The following is a 16883-nucleotide window of genomic DNA, read 5'->3' as shown; positions in this document are numbered from 1 at the left end:
TTCGCTCATCACTTTATATCCTGAGTGAAATGAGGCTCGATTTAACACCTGCGGTTTCGTCTCGATGGAACTACTCCTTTTGCTGCTCGGCGAGATCTGAATCTGTTGCACTGAAACCACCCATTAAGCGCTCGGGCATTTCTCGAATCATAAGCTCTCAGAGGCATAACCCGAGATGCAAACTAGTATATTTCTTATCTCACTAATGATTCAAGAGTGTTCAGTGAAAGGATGTTAAGAAATTATCTCCATCATCGAATCTTAGTACTCCTTTCTACTTTCTTTTTATATCGTCTAAGTACTCGTATTTCTTATCTGTATTTGTGTGCGTTGCATGCTTGTCGAAGAGTCTCTGCCGCTTAAGGATGCATCCCGCTCTCTATTCTCTCTGTGATCTATATATATCTAGTCACTACATGCTGCAGATGTGTTTTACTGTAGGTGAGCATGAAATCTATTTCTTTTATTTTCGGTCTTTCTGTCTTCTCAATTCCTTATCGCTGTGTACATTAACAGCTGCTCCGTGACAATCTGCAGTGTCTCATTGTTGTAGGGTAGTTCTGTAGTGCACAAGGGGCTTTTAATCCGGTAGTGGGCTAGCTCATTACATGTTTTCTCTTGCTAGCGGATGAACAGTTTCCCACATCCTTCTTCTTAGGTAAGGTTTCGGAGGAAATAATAACAATAACAAAATAATAATAAAGTTATTGTTCAAAGAATGATTCAATTTGGGACCTAAATATGTGGTGTTATATACTGACCAATTCGTGCATTGGAGAAAATTGAACAATATTATAATATAGGTTGCAAAGGCCGTGTCTGCGAGAAAGAGAAGCAAATGAGAGCAGAGGAATGTCATAACAGAGGTAGAAAAAGCATTAACGTTTATAATAAATTCAAGGAGGTGTGGTGGGTATTAGCATGATGGCATCCTTGCAGACATAGCACGGTGCCTAGGGAGTGGTCTCCTTATTCCGCTTCTCGACAATACATGGCCAGTTATGCGGAACCACAGTAAAGTAAGCCTTCCACGTCCATTCTTGCTTTGGGTCAACTTGTCGGATGTTATAGTCTCGCACGAGCGCTGCGCAAATTTTGTACAACTCGATTCGCGCCAGGTGCTGCCCGGGACAAGAGGCATAACCCATCCCCCACTGTTTTGGGTAAGCGATGTATGTTAGTTGGGGAGATTTTGTCATGGATGCCGGATGGGGGATACTGAGTTACTTACGGGAATATAATATTTCGTAAGACGCGCCGCATCCTCACCCAGCCACCTATCGGGGTTGAATTCACCAGCATCCGGCCCCCAAATCTCCTTCGAATAATGCATAACCCAGATGCTGACAGAGACAACGGTTCCCTGGGGGATAGTTCGATCACCAATTGTCAAGCCGCCCTCGGGTGCAATGCGCGGTAGGCCCATTGGCGCAGGTCCGAATATGCGAAGCGTCTCTTTAATACACGCTTGCAAAAAAGGCAACTTCTGCGCATCCATGTAGCTGATGACAGGGTCCTTAAGGCCGGCGGCGTCGATCTCCGCCCTCGCGCGGTCCCAGGCATTTGGATGGCGGATCATATAGTACACGAATGCCTGCAGCCCGGAGGAGACGGTTTCATTGCCAGCCGCGACAGCGTTAAATGCGGCGCTATGGATCTCATGCAGCTTCATGCGGTCGGGGTGCTGATTGAGCATACGGAACCAGTGGGCGACAGCATCTATTCGCGCATCAGGGTTCTTCTGGCGCTCCTTGATAGCCGTCATGGCTGTGTCAATAAGGTGGCCCCATGGCGTGATATTCAGCCAGGTGATGATTGGGTTGCTGAGGAAGAGAACATGGAACCAGCGGAAGTAGCCGGCAACAGAGACGTAGGCCGTCTGCGGCGTAGCGTTGGCAATAGTGTTGTTGATATCGCGACCCTCGCGTAAGAAACCAAATTGTTTAGAGAATACAGCGTCGCCTACGATGTCTGAGGTTGCGAAGGTAAAATATTTACCCAGATCGATTGGCTCGCCGGAGGAAGCAAACTTGTCCAGCCATCCCAGCAGGAGCTTGATGGTTTCGCCGACGCTGGGCTCGTTTATGAGTAGGTTGGAGAGGGTGTAGGCAGGCGCAAGATGCTTGGACAACTCCAATTTCACTTTGGGGTCCGTAGCGGACATAGGGTTCTCGAAACGGCCATCTGGGAAGGCTATGATCTTGTACCATTTGTCCTTATGAAGCATCGTTCCCAAGATCTTTCTGACGGCATCGGGATGGCTGACGCTGACCTCATTGGGCGCCACACGAACAAAATGTCCTATTTTGGTGCCGCTTCGATTAACAACACAATGTTGTATAAGGACAGTTACCAGAAAAGTTAAAGATCAAGTATACATACCATGTTGATTGTGTAACCGAATGAGTTCCAGATTTTGGTCCCCCTTGAGGATACGATGGATATGCCATAGCCGAGTGAAGCTGGCCGCAAACGGTCCCGGAATGTCACTGATCGGGGAAAGGTAACGACGCCAGATACAGAGCGTCAGAACAGCAACAGCAAACAGGCCAGCAAGCTGCGGCCCACCCAAGCCCGCGAACTCCTTCAACCCTGCCATAACTTCCAGATATTGCACTAGGGTCTGTTTCAAATTTATGGGCTTGAAAAACTCAGGGAATGACAGCATCAAGAATCGCTGTCATTTACCCACAGAAACTTCGCGACTCGCCGTTGAAGATTGTTGTTAAGTCCCATATGGGGTTCATGGCAACTCCATCCTGGGAATTGTGATAAATCTCCTCGTGCAAAATTAGTTCGCATTCTTCAGAGAACAGTTTTGCGCCGTCCAGGTGGCGGCCGCATTAGTGCCCCTTGAGCCGTGGCCGGCTTCCCTCCCCAAGCGAGGCTTCTCTTGAGGGGCAAGCATCCCGTCAAAGGTGATTGATCTTGTTCCCTTTTTTAGTCTGTCAAACAGGCTCTCCCGTGAATATTTTGTACAATGGTATTGGCGGCAAGCCACATGGCCCATGAGACGGGTCATTCGAAACCCCCAACCGCTGATAGGAGAGTTTTGGTGGCTGCCCCACGCTACAGGCCAATTGGAAATACACCCTTCGTCCCGAACCTGAGCTGTGCGCTTAAATATGCCCTTTTCTCGTGCTAAAGCTCGTTCCCAGCCGTTTGATAGATCAAAATTTTTGGGACGCAAAGAAATGGCATGCATTAATTGGCCAGACGTCGAATCCCGCGCTATCGTCGGACTTCGTCCCGGGAGTGTGGAGCAGTGGATCCGCCATTGTGGATGCGACGGGACCCAACGAAAAGCGTTCGTCCTGCTCCGCATCGGTGACAGCAATCATTGGCACTTCTACTTTTAGTCAGACGTCAGCCCAATCGGTTTAACACTGACTGGCTGAAGGAATCAATCCTCTCGCCGATATGCGAGGGATAACCAAAAACACATAAAACTTGAATTGAAGCCTTTCAAATCATCGTGCTCGTTCAGCTGGGAAGCACAAATGCCAGCAGTCTAACGTACCGCTCGGGGGAGTTTCCAGACTCGGCCGTTTTCTTAGCGGCTTGGTGGGTTGGATCAACCTGGAAGCTGAAACATCAAACTGCTGGAGCCCACTAGCGAAGCCGGCATGCTAAGGGATGGGTGCAGAATCGTATCTCTTCCTGGTGGGCCGCGAAGAGAGCTAGGGCACCTGAGCTCATGAAGGGACTAAACACAAAAAGACCGACTGCTTCAAAAGGGGCGCCATGGCCTAGCCATCCCATTGTATATCGCACCTATTTCGCCAACTATGTTCTCGGAAGCGAGGTGTGTTTTTGCTAGATTCACCTGTCAGACGAACGGGAGACGACTTAATGTGGGTCCATAAACGGTCGCCAAGGGTCCAAAATTTTAGACCTGTAAATTTTCAATGCATCCGCTTGGGGAGTTGGGGATGATTCCTCAGTACCGTGATCCCGTATATATCCTTCCACGAATACTGTCCTTCAATCTGGAGCTAAAATACATTGATAACACAGTCGGTGTTTTTCATGATCCGTTTATATGGGTTCCCGTTATACTGAGGGAAGAGGTTATGACAATGCTTGGAATATCCGCCTGACAAGCAGCTTTTTCGAAGCAGAGTGCATCCCGTTAGTGGGGTTTTGTATACACAATCGAGATCACTTAGGTCAATGCTGACAGGGTCAGGCCGTCAATGCGCTAAAGAGGCCAAGCAGTGGAGTTCTGGTCCGGGATTCCATTCACATCCCGCTCGCCGGCCAAAGTCTTCAGGAATGATGGCAATATTCCAAACACCATAAAAAGGACCAGACCGCGATCAAAAATTCAAAATGTGATGGATTGCCTTATGGCTATCCAAATTCCCGTTTTGATCGACAGTCAATCCCTGCGCGGGTTGACTCTGCCACAGTAGCCAAAAGCCTCTGCTGCTATCCACTTTGGTCGCGCCACCTGCAGTATCGAGACGGGAAGGCTTTTCTGTTGTTCCTGTCTATGCAGTGTTCCCCCTATCATCCCTCGTTTTGCTCAGAGGACAGCCCTGATGAAGGTTTTGCAGCTGCCTATATATAGGGAACTGTCCTAGAAAAAGCGGATTCGTGCTCAACGACCGCGGGCAGTCGTGTTTCCCTTCCTTTTTATTCCCACGCCATTCTAGATGTGGCTTCCAAACCTCACTATCAAGAAAGCGTCTGTTGAAACAAATTGAAGCGTTTGCAACGCATTTGTCAACATGGAGGGCCTTCCACCGCCGTCCAAAGCACCACCTTTCCCTATCGTAACGGCTGATCAGAGGTCAGTTCTGGGAGTTGCAATTGCCTTCGCCATCATTCCGGCACTGGCAGTTATGTTGCGTATGCTTGCTCGACACCTTGCGGACAGATCGTTGGATGCAAGTGACTATTGTATTATCGTCGCATGTGTGAGTTTGTGGTCCGATTCGTCTCATTGGTTATATCCTTGCCATCTCCCACTAACCGAATGGCAGATATTTGCGGTAGCTTTGGAGTCCGTCAGTATCACTGGTAGGTAGTGGGCAAAAAACCACCACCCTTACAGCACCCAACATCCATGCCTCAATGTATGGCACGGCAGCTGTAGGAGCCACTTTCTGACGTGCACGAGCTGTAGGCGTCATCCAGTGTGGCATCGGATATGGACACACAGTACAAGTGATCCAGGAATACGGACTCGAACCCATCACAAAGCTTCTAAAGGTAAGCAATTCTTGAAGAAAGCTTATAATTCCGTTGAACACCATTCATTTAATATGGATAAGGACTTTAAGCTCCATATGACTAACACATCTGCATCCAGCTACTCATCCCGCTCCAATTCCTCTGGGTTCTCAGTCTAAGTTTCTGCAAAGTGTCCATCCTCATGCTTTACGCCAAGGTATTCCCTGTAGCGACCGTTATCTGGGTAGGCAGAGGCGCCATGGTGTTCATCGCTGCATGGGCAATCGCGACCATTGTCGCAGGCTGTGTCATTTGCCGTCCCTTCGCCTTTAACTGGGACCAGACAATCCCCGGTGGAAAATGTGGTGACCAGGTCCTCTCCTTCACCATTACCGGTGTCTTTAACCTTGTCACCGACATCTTGGTGTTGTGCCTCCCCTTACCATACCTGGCTAAGCTGCAGATGCAGCTGTATAAAAAGCTGGTCCTGATTGGCGTGTTCAGCATTGGTCTTCTGTATGCTTCCCCCCCCCCCCCCCCCTCCTCCTCCTTTAGAGCCACCCAGTTCGAATGGAACGGGATTATTTTGCAGCAAAACGTTACTTACCATCTGTTCAACCCCACAGAACCTGCGTCGTCAGTGCTGTCCGCATCCACACACTCTCCTCCATGGACTTCGCAGATATTACCTACTCCATTCCCCCAGCAAACATCTTCTCCGGCCTCGAACCCAGCGTAGCTGTCACCCTATCCTGCATCCCGCTCTTACGGCCTCTGTTACGGCGCCCCAAGTATGGTTCCGGCAGCAACACAAGCTACCCTGCTAATTCCACGGGCGCGTCGAAAAATAGCGGGCCCGGTGGTGGCGGCGGCTTCGAACAACTGAATGATAACAGCTCGCAGTATCAGCTGAGGCCGGTTGCGGGCAAACATTTCGCTGCGGTTAGTTCCTCGAAGACTCCTGCGTCCAGCGGACATGACAGTAGCGATTTAGAGAGCAATGAGGTGGGCGGCATTACTGTCCACGAACATTGGCACGTGGCGACTGAAAGATAAGCAAGAAAGCCTTGGGGCTGGAATTCAAGTGGGCAAAACAAGTCAGCGTTTTTTTTTTAAAAAAAAAAAAAGAAAGAAAGAAAAGAAAATAGAAATAACAAAAGGTGGCCTTAACATGATATGACATTTGTCTTCATTTTTAGCTTCTGAGATGATTTTCTGCTTCGGATTGGTTGTATTGAATGCACCTTTTTGTTTTTTGTGTTCATTGAAATGACTAGAGCAGTGTCTTCTTGTGTTGTTTTATATATAGAAAAGAAATATATGTTCTTAACAGAGGCGCTTTGGGAATAGAGGCCAGGAATAACAGGAATATTTGATCGTCATACAGTAACCAGCCGAAAAGTCTTTGGTCTCTTTAATATTTGAAGAAACATAGAAAGTTGCTTTTCTTTCTTTTTTTCGTTTTGGTGGGTCTTTGAAAGTCCTACCACGCCGGTTGGTTTTGGATATGATGATGGTCCAGCGAGGGTCACTTCGAAAAAAACACTTCTCTTCTTATTTTCAAAAAAGATGGATTCGGCTCCTGGCGTCATCTTAAAATTGGAATCTCATCAATTCATGTAGATATATGAAAATGAAAAAACTTTTCAATGACTCGATCAATCAGCTCCTGATCCAACTCACCTTTTCACCGGCAGCGGCAAGGGACGATTCCGCCCACAGACAAACCACATTTATTTTGTTCCTCGAAATCGGTGACACGCGAGGGTGCTATCGCTGGAGTTGTTCATCGATGAGAACTTGAACTGTTCCCTCTTGCCTGGTTCCTGGTGCCGCCGTCGATGTCATCATGCAGCGCCGAGTCACTGTCCAGCCAACAAAAGGCAGACAAGGGATCCATCCGCCTTCCCAGTTAGGCTTTAGGGCTGGTTGGCGCCGAGACGGGGTTCGACGAAGTCACCAAGGGAGCTCGAATTATTGGCTGAGCATGCAGTCAGAGGTTGGGGAATTGGATTCGGGAGACCGTAACCGTAGAGGCGAGGGTTGAGACACGAAAAAAAAAAAGCAACCCGCAAGCTGATCAGTCCGGGTGCGGAGAACTTGCTTGGTTCCAGCACTCGAATCCCGGCAGAACCGATGCTGGACCATTGAGGCAGTCCGCCTTCCCACCGCATCTACAATCAATTGTTGGCGACAGGAAACGCCGCAACTTCGATTTACATGCGTTTGCTGCCGTTTGAGGATAGACTGCGTGCCCGTATATTTCTTCGTTTGAACCCACCTTGTTGTTGTCATTGATGTACAGGGTAGAATTCCGTCATTGACAGATCACCCACCTTGGATGGCATCTTTGCCGGTGTCAACATCGACTCAGTAAGGCACTGCAAACACTGTTCGTTTTTTGCTTGCTGCTTTGACCTTGGTTCTATTCGCTTTTTCTCCCTCCCTCCCTGTTTCCAGGACTCGAGCATCGAAACCGTTCAACAACGCTTCCGTCGTCTCCGTGCCTGAAAAACCTGTTCAACAAGAGTCCAAAAGGTAGAGTAGGGTTATATATATATATATATTGGAAGAACATAGAACAAAGAAAAGATGGCAACTACAGATCATCTGTCTGCAGCTGATGTCGACAGCTACGACTATGTTATCGTCGGTGGAGGAACAGCTGGCTGTGTCATCGCTAGCAGGCTGGCAGAATATCTCCCACGCATGAGGATCCTCGTCATCGAAGCGGGGCCCAGCGACTACAAGGACGACAGAATCCTGATCCTCAAGGACTGGCTCAGCTTGCTAGGCTCTCAGGAGTTCGACTATGACTACGGAACGGTAGAACAACCGATGGGTATGTCTATATCTGTTTTCGATCCAGCAATTTTGGCCCGCGTTTCCTCCCCGGGCCTTCAGGTTGCCATCACGATTATGTGAAACCGTTTTCCCTCCGTGAGCTCCTTTCCCTATCAGTGTCGTTCACTGCCTACATTATTACCTTCTCACCTTCTTCCTTTTGCTATCTGTAGGCAATAGTTATATCCGTCATTCCCGCGCCAAGGTCCTTGGTGGCTGCTCCAGCCATAACACCCTCATCTCGTTCCGGATTTTCGAGTATGACTGCAAGCTTTGGGAAAGTATGGGCTGCAAAGGCTGGGACTTTGAAACCTTCACCCGCCTTGCGGACAACCTGCGGAACACCATCCAGCCCGTGCACCTCCGACACCGCAACCGGCTTTGCAAGGATTGGGTAGAATCTTGCTCCTCCGCTCTCAATATCCCGGTGATCGAAGACTTCAACAAGGAAATTCGTGAAAAGGGCAAATTGACAGAGTGCGTGGGCTTCTTCTCTATTGCATACAACCCTGAGGATGGCCGCAGGAGCAGTGCGAGTGTCGCCTACATCCATCCCGTCATCCGCGGAGACGAAAAGCGTCCCAATTTGACCATCTTAACGAACGCTTGGGTCTCGCGCGTCAATGTCAAAGATGATACCGTGACAGGAGTCAATCTGACTCTCAAATCCGGAGAAAAACTCACCGTCAATGCCAAGCGGGAGACCATCCTCTGTGCTGGATCAGTCGATACCCCACGCCTTCTACTTTTATCCGGCATTGGGCCTCAGGAACAACTCTCCTCCCTGTCCATTCCTGTCGTCAAGGATATCCCAGGCGTCGGTGAGAACCTCCTCGACCACCCGGAAACCATCATAATCTGGGAACTCAACAAACCCGTGCCCCCAAACCAAACAACAATGGACTCCGATGCCGGCGTCTTCCTCCGCCGCGAGGCCCCCAACGCCGCCGGCTTCGACGGCGACGCCGCAGACGTAATGATGCACTGCTACCAAATCCCCTTCTGCGTCAACACCTCCCGGCTCGGCTACGACATCCCCATGAACGCCTTCTGCATGACTCCCAACATCCCCCGTCCCCGCTCCCGCGGGCGCCTCTACCTCACCTCCGCCGACCCAGCCGTGAAACCAGCCCTCGACTTCCGCTACTTCACCGACCCAGAAGGCTACGACGCCGCCACGATCGTCGCCGGCTTCAAAGCCGCCCGCAAAGTCGCGCAGCAAGCTCCCTTCAAGGACTGGATCAAGCGTGAAGTCGCGCCGGGCCCTGACCTCACGACCGACGAGGAATTGAGCGAGTATGGACGGCGTGCGGCGCATACCGTCTACCACCCGGCAGGCACGACGAAAATGGGGGATGTGGTGAACGATCCGTATGCGGTTGTTGATTCGCAGCTGAAAGTGAAGGGATTGAGAAGACTGCGTATTGCGGATGCGGGCGTGTTTCCGACCATGCCTACCGTTAACCCAATGGTGACGGTGTTGGCGATTGCGGAGCGGGCGGCGGAGCTTATTGCTGAGGAGGTTGGGTGGAGGAGGGAGACGGCCAGGCTGTAAATTACTATTTTTTTTTAAAATTTGCTTTATTTTGATGCTTTCCTTTTCCTTTTCTTTTTTTTTCAAGAAAATCTAGAAAATTCAATATATGTATGTATACAAATCCGCAGCGCCTGATCTCTCTCTACATATGGACGTCAAGCTGTTTCATCATTCTGGTTTTGTTTGGTATGGGTGGCTGGGGAGATCTTTTTTGCCCACGTTTTTCTTCACGAGTACAAGCATGCTACGCTCGCTACGACCGGCTACATAAGCATAAACATAGTTAGTGCATCTACTCAGATGTGGTGTTGGAGAACAACATGAATATAGCAGAATATAAATAATTGAAGAGTATTAATTCATATTACTGCTAGATATTGCGAGATATTGATATGACCTATAGACATTGCCGTGTAGGAATAGGGTTATGAAACTGATTCTCAGAAGCTAGCAGGTCACGTTACTGCCCCTAAACGGAAGTATATAGAGATCATTATCAACTTTGATATTTTGTTTACTGACACGAATGCTAGCCGCCCCTAAGATTAATATCTATTAGACAATCAGCCAACATGAACCTAAGACACCTTCGAAAAGGAATAGGGGCTGGTTGTGCATCGTCAAATCATCAACCGTCGACTGTTGAGCGCGCCTTTCCACACTTTTGCAACCAAACCATTATTTCCCCCCTTTTTCAACCACATATATATACATTCTGACTTAGCCCAATTTTGCCCGTGACACCAACCTTTCCAGCCTGGGATAGTAGTTACATCGACAATACATGCGCTGTGCTTATGAATGCAGCTCCTCTGATATGTGGTCAGACAGTCGTTGCCCACACCTGCAGGCCTTTTCTTGCCAACCTCCATCCCACGAATCCTCCCGAACGCTCGCCGAACACCTGGCGGTTAAGTATCATTCCCCTTGCCCACACTGAATTTTCTTTTAAATCCTAAGCAGACAAGCAAGCAAGCTGGCACGAAATGCAGGTACTTTGTGCAAGTACACCACGGCCGGCTCCATTGATACCACAGGCAGAGAGCCACAGTAACTCAAACTGGTTCGATTCTAGTTCCAAATCAACTGCAACTATTGGCTCCTGCTGCTGCCCTGAACCAGTTTATATTGCTATATGCTCTTTCTCCCTCTTTTCTTTTTTGCGTCTGTCTCAAAGAGCTCGACGGGAACGTACATTAGCCTGTGCACAGGACACACCCGGCACAGATGGGGTGGTACTCCTGTGCACTTGGGCTTTTGTTCCTGGATCCTCATTCCGTATCTGGAAGTGGCTGGAGCAGCCAGTGAGCGAAATATCAGATATTTATTATTTTTCGAATTGCGATTGACGTTTTGCACCACTTCGACTGACTCTATACTGGAGGATTTTGAATAGGGGAGTGCGACGACGTCGTCTCTTCGTCTTCTCGAGATGGTGGCAGAGTTGCACGCAGCATAGCTCGTGGACCCTTGACGGAGGCGAGGGAGTCTCAGATTCCACACCCCCTATCCAAGCATGTCACGGCCATATGCTGTTGACAAGAAGCATCCATAAGTGAACAAAGACCGGAAAGATCTATATAAGACTCTTCGTCCACCTCCCAACTGCTCTTTTCTTCTCTTCCCCAGGCCCACAGCAAAGCAAAGCATCCTGTCCTTAACAATATCAAGTCCACAATACCTGACTCTCATTCATATCGCTCTCCCCCTCTCCCAAAAACAACAAGCAAATCACCAAATACCCTTTCCACTCTTTCCGCCAGCATTATCCCTCCCCTCCAATCTCTACAATCTCCCGCATAACAGGTCACTACACAACAATAACATCCAAAATGCAGCTCCAACTTTTCCTCTCCGCTTTTGCTTTCATCGGCACCGTCGTCAGCGCCGTGGCTGTCCCACCCCACAGGGGTGAAGACGGTGCCCCGCTCGTCGTCCGCGCGGATGGCAGCGGCAACTGTAACTCCGTCCCGCAGTGTTGCCAAAACACCCACTCCAGCCAAGACAAGTCCGTCATCCAGGGACTGAAGATCTTTGGTCTGGATAAGGAAGCGCAGAAGTCGAAGGGCAGCGTTGGGACTAAGTGTACGTTATCTCTTTGCCTTATATTTTAGTCATTGAAAGGAGGGAAGTTGGCAATACGGCGAAAGATATAAAAGCTGACTGGCAGGATGTATTTGTTTTGTTGACTAAATTTAGGCGAGCCGATGGAGGGCGTCTTGAACCTCGGACTGCTTAACGGTTGCAAGGGTACCGCCGTATGCTGCAATAATAATAAGTTTGTGAGTGATCCCGTTTCCTAGCCATATATATATATCTCTTATGTGCATCCTCCCCTGGAAGTCAAATCATGCGATTATACCATAGAATGGACTAAACCAACAACACACTCGGAAACAGAACGGCCTTGTCTCCCTTGGATGCATCCCCATTACGCTCAATCTCTAGACGAGAATGCGGTCCTGCGGTCGAAAACAGGAAGCGTCTGTGTCAGGAGTTAGGACTCCCATCCATCCATCCAGTCCATCGGCTGGACATTTTCTTCTCCTTCTCCCAACGCCTACTGCTCCCTGTTTTCCCACATCGGATTTGATTTGACGGGAATTGACTTGACCTGATTATTTGATTGTTTCATTTTTTTTTTTTTAAATTAAATTTCACGAAGATGGGAAAAGGGATAAAACGTGCGTTTGTATGTGTGAGTGTGTGACAAAGAGAGATCGGTCTATTTTTATTTTCCCGCCTGAAGCACTTCTTATTTGTTTCCCCCCCCCCTTTTTTTTTCTTTATTCATCTTAACATTCTTAATTTGAACCCTTTTTATTTCAGGTTTGTGTGTTTGGATGGGCAATGTCAACTTACCTCCCACACGCACTCCCTGTACCCCTTAATATTCGATTTGCATCGAGTAGAAAGGGCTATGGCATGGGAACTGGAATATTTGGGGTTTGCAACAATTACTTAGCTTTAGCTTTGCTATATTATATTAGTTTATTATTAATTGTTTTTAATTCCGCATGCGGGTTTTCTTTCTTTCTTGCTTTCTTTCTCTCTCTTTTGGTTTTTACTCGATACAGGTTGTCCATTGCCTACCACAGATATCATACACATGGGAACTGGCCTGTTGCATACCATGCATGCTCCGAGCGCGCACAGGGCAACGACACACCCCCCTACCCAATCTCCATCGAACTTCACAAGCCTAGATAAAGAAAAATATCTACCCGCATAAGGACATAGGCCTGTGAAGGAGGGGTAGGGGTGTAAGAAAGCACATTACTGATTATATCTCCCACCAGGAGCCGATACTGCCATGCCGCTGTCTGTCCCGTCTGTTTGTCTGTCTATCCTCCTGCTGCATGCCAGAGCCCCATTCCATTCTTGGAAGTTATCCCTATCCCCTGCCGGGACTATTGCTGGGGAAAAACTCCAGTTGGTGCGCCTGAAGTTGGGGATGGATGCGTTGCCTTTTTTGTTTTGGTTTGTTTTGTTTCTTCTTCTTCTTCCTACATTTCGAAATGATTGACGGGAACTGGCTCCCCCGTATTCCCACTGGAAACGGCACCTACGCGTGTGTTTGGGCAATTCGAGGTGGGCGGACTGGATCGCGGTCCCCTTCTCCCCGTCTCCCCTTCTCCCCGTCTCCCCTTCTCCCCGTCTCCCCTTCTCCCTCTCCCTCTCTTTCTATATATATATATATATATATATATATATATATATACATGTCCATCCATTCCCCTGGAGACAATGTGTATGTGTACCCGTCTGAGGAGGGAACATTGCCTAAGGATATCTGGAGCTTACACGATCGAAATTACATGCTTCATAACCTTTTCCTTTTCCTTTTCTCAGGGTATTCAGTGAAAGCGAGGAGAGGGGGGAAGGAGGGAATACACATACATATATATATCATCGTCTCCATTCGGCAGAAGAAGAGCCGGGATCGATCAGTGAAGGGGCAACTAAACGAGAAACGAGAACAAAAAGCATTAGCCAGCCCCCCTTGCGTATCCGTGATCGGTAGTAATATCCTCGTGGTTTTATGATATATACATACTCGTATATATATATATGGATATTTTCAATCCGCGCCCATACCACGATCATCGGCAGAGCAAGGGGCGATGGGCTCGTGGGATTTATTTAGACGGTTATTTTATTTTTGTTTTTGGTTTACATATATATATGTTAGCTATGTTTGTTGGGATACCCTAGGCATATATGTATGGCCAACTTTGCCTATCTACGCAAAAAGGAGGGGGGGGAGGGTATTTTCGCCCCAAGAGTACAAACTGGCTTCTATTATATGCAGATATAACAAAATGCCCCTACGAAAGACGCACAGATAGTGTTCAGATGAGCTAAATACTCGTAGGCAAGAGAGGAATGCTATTCAATCCGAATTATGCAGGAGTCAAAAGGTTAAAAAGTTAAAGGTAAACAAGGTTACTTGTACTTGTGCTTGTACATAGGTAGATACATGATACATGAAATTCAAAATGCTGGCGCTCTATCTCTAAAAAAAAATCTCTATCAAACTAGATATAGCTAGCTACGTATCGTACGTTATTCAATCTGTAAGGTCGACTAATCGTGGCAATGTAGTTATATGTGACAAAAAGAAAATTGAAAAACTTTGAAAAGAGAAAAAAGGGGGTTTCCCGAAACATCCGATACATAAGAACAGAACGTCTCTTTCCGCGCCCGCGGGTAGAGTCTCAATGTTTTTTCCAACGCGGCGGTGAAATGAGATAAAATAAAACATGGGGGGAAGGGGGAGACGGGGGAGGGAGGGTGCAAATCAACAAACCACCCTTCACGCCTCCCACTGCGCATCCTTCACGCAATCAAAAACCCGCACGCCAAACTTCCAGACCTGATCCACCGTCAACGTCCCCTCCGCATCCTCGCCCAGGACCACCAGATCCGCATCCGCCCCCGGCACCAACACGCCCTTCACGCCCTCCAACCCCAGCATCCGCGCCGGCGTCTCCGTCACCGCCCTGACGGCCTCCACCACCCCGGTCCCCGCCCACCGCCGGAAATTATTCACGCACTCGATCAGCGTGGCGGAGGAGCCGGCGATCTTGCCCTCCGCCGAGCCCTCCAGCGTCAGCAGCGCGCCGCGCTTGATGATGCGCTCGCCGTTCGTCCACTCGTACACGCCGTCGGGCATGCCGCACAGCTTCATCGCGTCGGTCACCAGCACCATGCCGGCCGGGTGCGCGTGGTACGCGATCTGCACGCTGGTCGGGTGCAGGTGGATGCCGTCGGCGATCAGGCCGTAGAAGGGCCGCGTGGCCTGCTGCGACTGCTGCGCCAGCAGGCCGAAGATGCCCGGGTGCCGGTGGTAGAAGGGCCGCATGGCGTTGAAGAGGTGCGTGATCATGGTCGCGCCGGCGGCGAGGGCGTCGAGGGCCTGCTCATAGGTGGCGTCAGAGTGCCCGATGGAGTAGATGATGTTGTGGGAGACGAGGGTGGGGATGAGGGTGTTCATGATGCCGACTTCGGGGGCGGCGGTGATCATTTTTATGTTTGCGGTGGGGTTGCTGCGGGTGGTGGAGGCGGAGGAGGCGGAGGAGGAGGCGGACGTGGATGTGGTGGTGGGGGTGATCGGGGCGGAGGAGGGAACGTCTTGCGAGGCGAGGAGGTTTTCGGCGCCGTAGCAGTCTATTAGGTCCTGGAAGCCGGTGTTGGCGGCGAGGAGGACGCTGGGGCTGTGGATGCCGTTTTTGCCAGGGCTGAGGAAGGGCCCTTCGACGTGCGCGCCGAGAGATTCCGCTCCGTCCTCTGCGCGGCGGGGTCCACCGGAGGGGCCTAGCGATGGCAGGACCTGTGGGTTTAACCATTTAGCTTTCTCTATCATGTCTTTTCCCTTCTTTCTTCCTCTCTTTCTTCCCCCTCTTCCTTTTCCCCTCTTTCATTCCCTTCCCCCCTTTCTCATTCCTCCACCGATACATACCTTCTTATACACCCAGCTCTCCTGACTCGTCACCGTCGGCAGATACGACGTAACCCCCGTCCTCACCAGCGCTAGATTCACCTTGCGAAACCCGGCATCATACTCCTCCTTCGTCGGCTGTGGCACGGAGAAATCGAACCCCCTCGCGCCGTTGAGCTGCACATCGATGAAGCCCGGGGCCAGGATGCGCCCGCCCAGATCGACGGTCTGGTCGGGACAGAGCTGGAACTCGTAGAAGGCCTGCTGGTCCTGGAGGATCTTGCCAGTTGCGGAGTCGACCCAGAGATCCTGCTCGACGAGATGGCCGTTGAGCGGGAGGCGGCAGTTTGTGAACTTTGTGATGCGCGGCGTGGGTACGGGGGTGTCGGGATGTTGGGCTATGGAGGGCATGGTGATGGGGTCTTTTTTCTTCTTTTTTATTTACTCCTTTTTTTTTGTTTCCTCCTTCTCCTTCTTCTTTCTTCCTCCTTTTGTGTTTCCTTCTTCTATATTGATAGAGTTGGTGAGAATGAGGATATTAGCTCTTGTATCGATTAACTGAAATAGAGTAAGCTGGAAGCTTTTCGAAAAGAATTTCTTGGTAGAATCGAAAGTTTATGATGTTTATTTTTAGTCATATATAGAGAAACAATAAAAAAAAAACATACCCAACGCCACACAGCAGCAGCAGCAGCAGCAGCAAGAAAGAAGAAGAGGGATTGATTGCTGGATTCACCGGGACAGGGGGGGGGGGAGAAGTAAATATCAATACCAATTGCTGATGGGGAGACTTGATAACTCTGTCCGTAAGCTGATGGAGCGCAGATGACGGTGATGACGGCGATGGCAATCAAAAAGAATAAATGCCCGTAGCCCTACACGGGATGCAGGTTAGGATGTTTGCTCCAAAGCGAGAAGAGACACTCTACTCTTGGTTTCTGGCCAGGCCATCTACGCAGGAATCACATCACATCAAATCCCTTCCCCCCCCTTCGCCTCGATATCTAGGTAATTCCTCCCCACATACATAGTTAGTTAGTGAGTAGCGAGATTAACCTACATCGCTGCTCTACTGCGCAACCGCTCTAATGTTTTCTTCAGCAACCTGCTTTCGCCAAGGTGTATGTGTGTGTGTGTGTGAGAGAGAGTAGTTTAGGATAGTAGGACCCATGTAACGGCACGATGGCTAAGGAGCGCAGCCGATTTGACCGGAGAAATCGAGCAAGACACAACTCTCTCTCCCTCCTCCCTCTCTCCCTCTCTCTCACTCTCTCGGCGACAAGACAGGGCTGGATGAAGAATAAGAGAATGGACGGGTACAGCACGATGTAGCGATGCATGGGCGCGGCGGCGATGTAGCTGTCTGAGAGCAACCATGGTCCG

At 49.5% G+C, this 16883-nt stretch overlaps 6 protein-coding genes across 6 annotated transcripts; 4 read left to right on the top strand and 2 right to left on the bottom strand.

The window, feature by feature from the left end:
- Positions 1-706: 706 nt before the first annotated feature.
- On the bottom strand, positions 707-2599 carry HCBG_08766 (benzoate 4-monooxygenase cytochrome P450; the record flags this gene model as incomplete). Its single annotated transcript, XM_045435815.1, has 3 exons — positions 707-1154; positions 1232-2301; positions 2383-2599. The coding sequence occupies 3 exons, from the start codon at positions 2597-2599 to the stop codon at positions 954-956; spliced, it is 1488 nt and encodes a 495-aa protein (XP_045283607.1).
- A 402-nt stretch (positions 2600-3001) lies between these two features.
- Positions 3002-4279, top strand: HCBG_08765 (uncharacterized protein; the record flags this gene model as incomplete). Its single annotated transcript, XM_045435814.1, has 5 exons — positions 3002-3113; positions 3170-3365; positions 3462-3564; positions 3617-3805; positions 4184-4279. The coding sequence occupies 5 exons, from the start codon at positions 3002-3004 to the stop codon at positions 4277-4279; spliced, it is 696 nt and encodes a 231-aa protein (XP_045283606.1).
- Positions 4280-4733: 454 nt separating this feature from the next.
- On the top strand, positions 4734-6234 carry HCBG_08764 (uncharacterized protein; the record flags this gene model as incomplete). The annotated part of the gene is made up of 5 exons (XM_045435813.1): positions 4734-4922; positions 4989-5025; positions 5126-5217; positions 5318-5694; positions 5805-6234. 5 exons carry the CDS (start codon positions 4734-4736, stop codon positions 6232-6234), a joined length of 1125 nt encoding a protein of 374 aa, XP_045283605.1.
- A 1536-nt stretch (positions 6235-7770) lies between these two features.
- Positions 7771-9677, top strand: HCBG_08763 (oxidoreductase; the record flags this gene model as incomplete). The annotated part of the gene is made up of 2 exons (XM_045435812.1): positions 7771-8020; positions 8196-9677. The coding sequence occupies 2 exons, from the start codon at positions 7771-7773 to the stop codon at positions 9575-9577; spliced, it is 1632 nt and encodes a 543-aa protein (XP_045283604.1).
- A 1574-nt stretch (positions 9678-11251) lies between these two features.
- On the top strand, positions 11252-12576 carry HCBG_08762 (uncharacterized protein; the record flags this gene model as incomplete). Its single annotated transcript, XM_045435811.1, has 3 exons — positions 11252-11644; positions 11759-11841; positions 11960-12576. 3 exons carry the CDS (start codon positions 11392-11394, stop codon positions 12005-12007), a joined length of 384 nt encoding a protein of 127 aa, XP_045283603.1.
- A 1493-nt stretch (positions 12577-14069) lies between these two features.
- Positions 14070-15911, bottom strand: HCBG_08761 (N-acetylglucosamine-6-phosphate deacetylase; the record flags this gene model as incomplete). The annotated part of the gene is made up of 2 exons (XM_045435810.1): positions 14070-15392; positions 15522-15911. 2 exons carry the CDS (start codon positions 15909-15911, stop codon positions 14376-14378), a joined length of 1407 nt encoding a protein of 468 aa, XP_045283602.1.
- Positions 15912-16883: the final 972 nt, after the last annotated feature.

This window comes from Histoplasma capsulatum (genome assembly GCF_000150115.1).
Source record: "Histoplasma capsulatum G186AR genomic scaffold supercont2.17, whole genome shotgun sequence".
In the NCBI taxonomy this organism is placed as follows: domain Eukaryota; kingdom Fungi; phylum Ascomycota; class Eurotiomycetes; order Onygenales; family Ajellomycetaceae; genus Histoplasma; species Histoplasma capsulatum.
The sequence above is the reverse complement of the archived record's forward strand: the minus strand, read 5'-3'. Positions and strand labels throughout refer to the sequence as shown.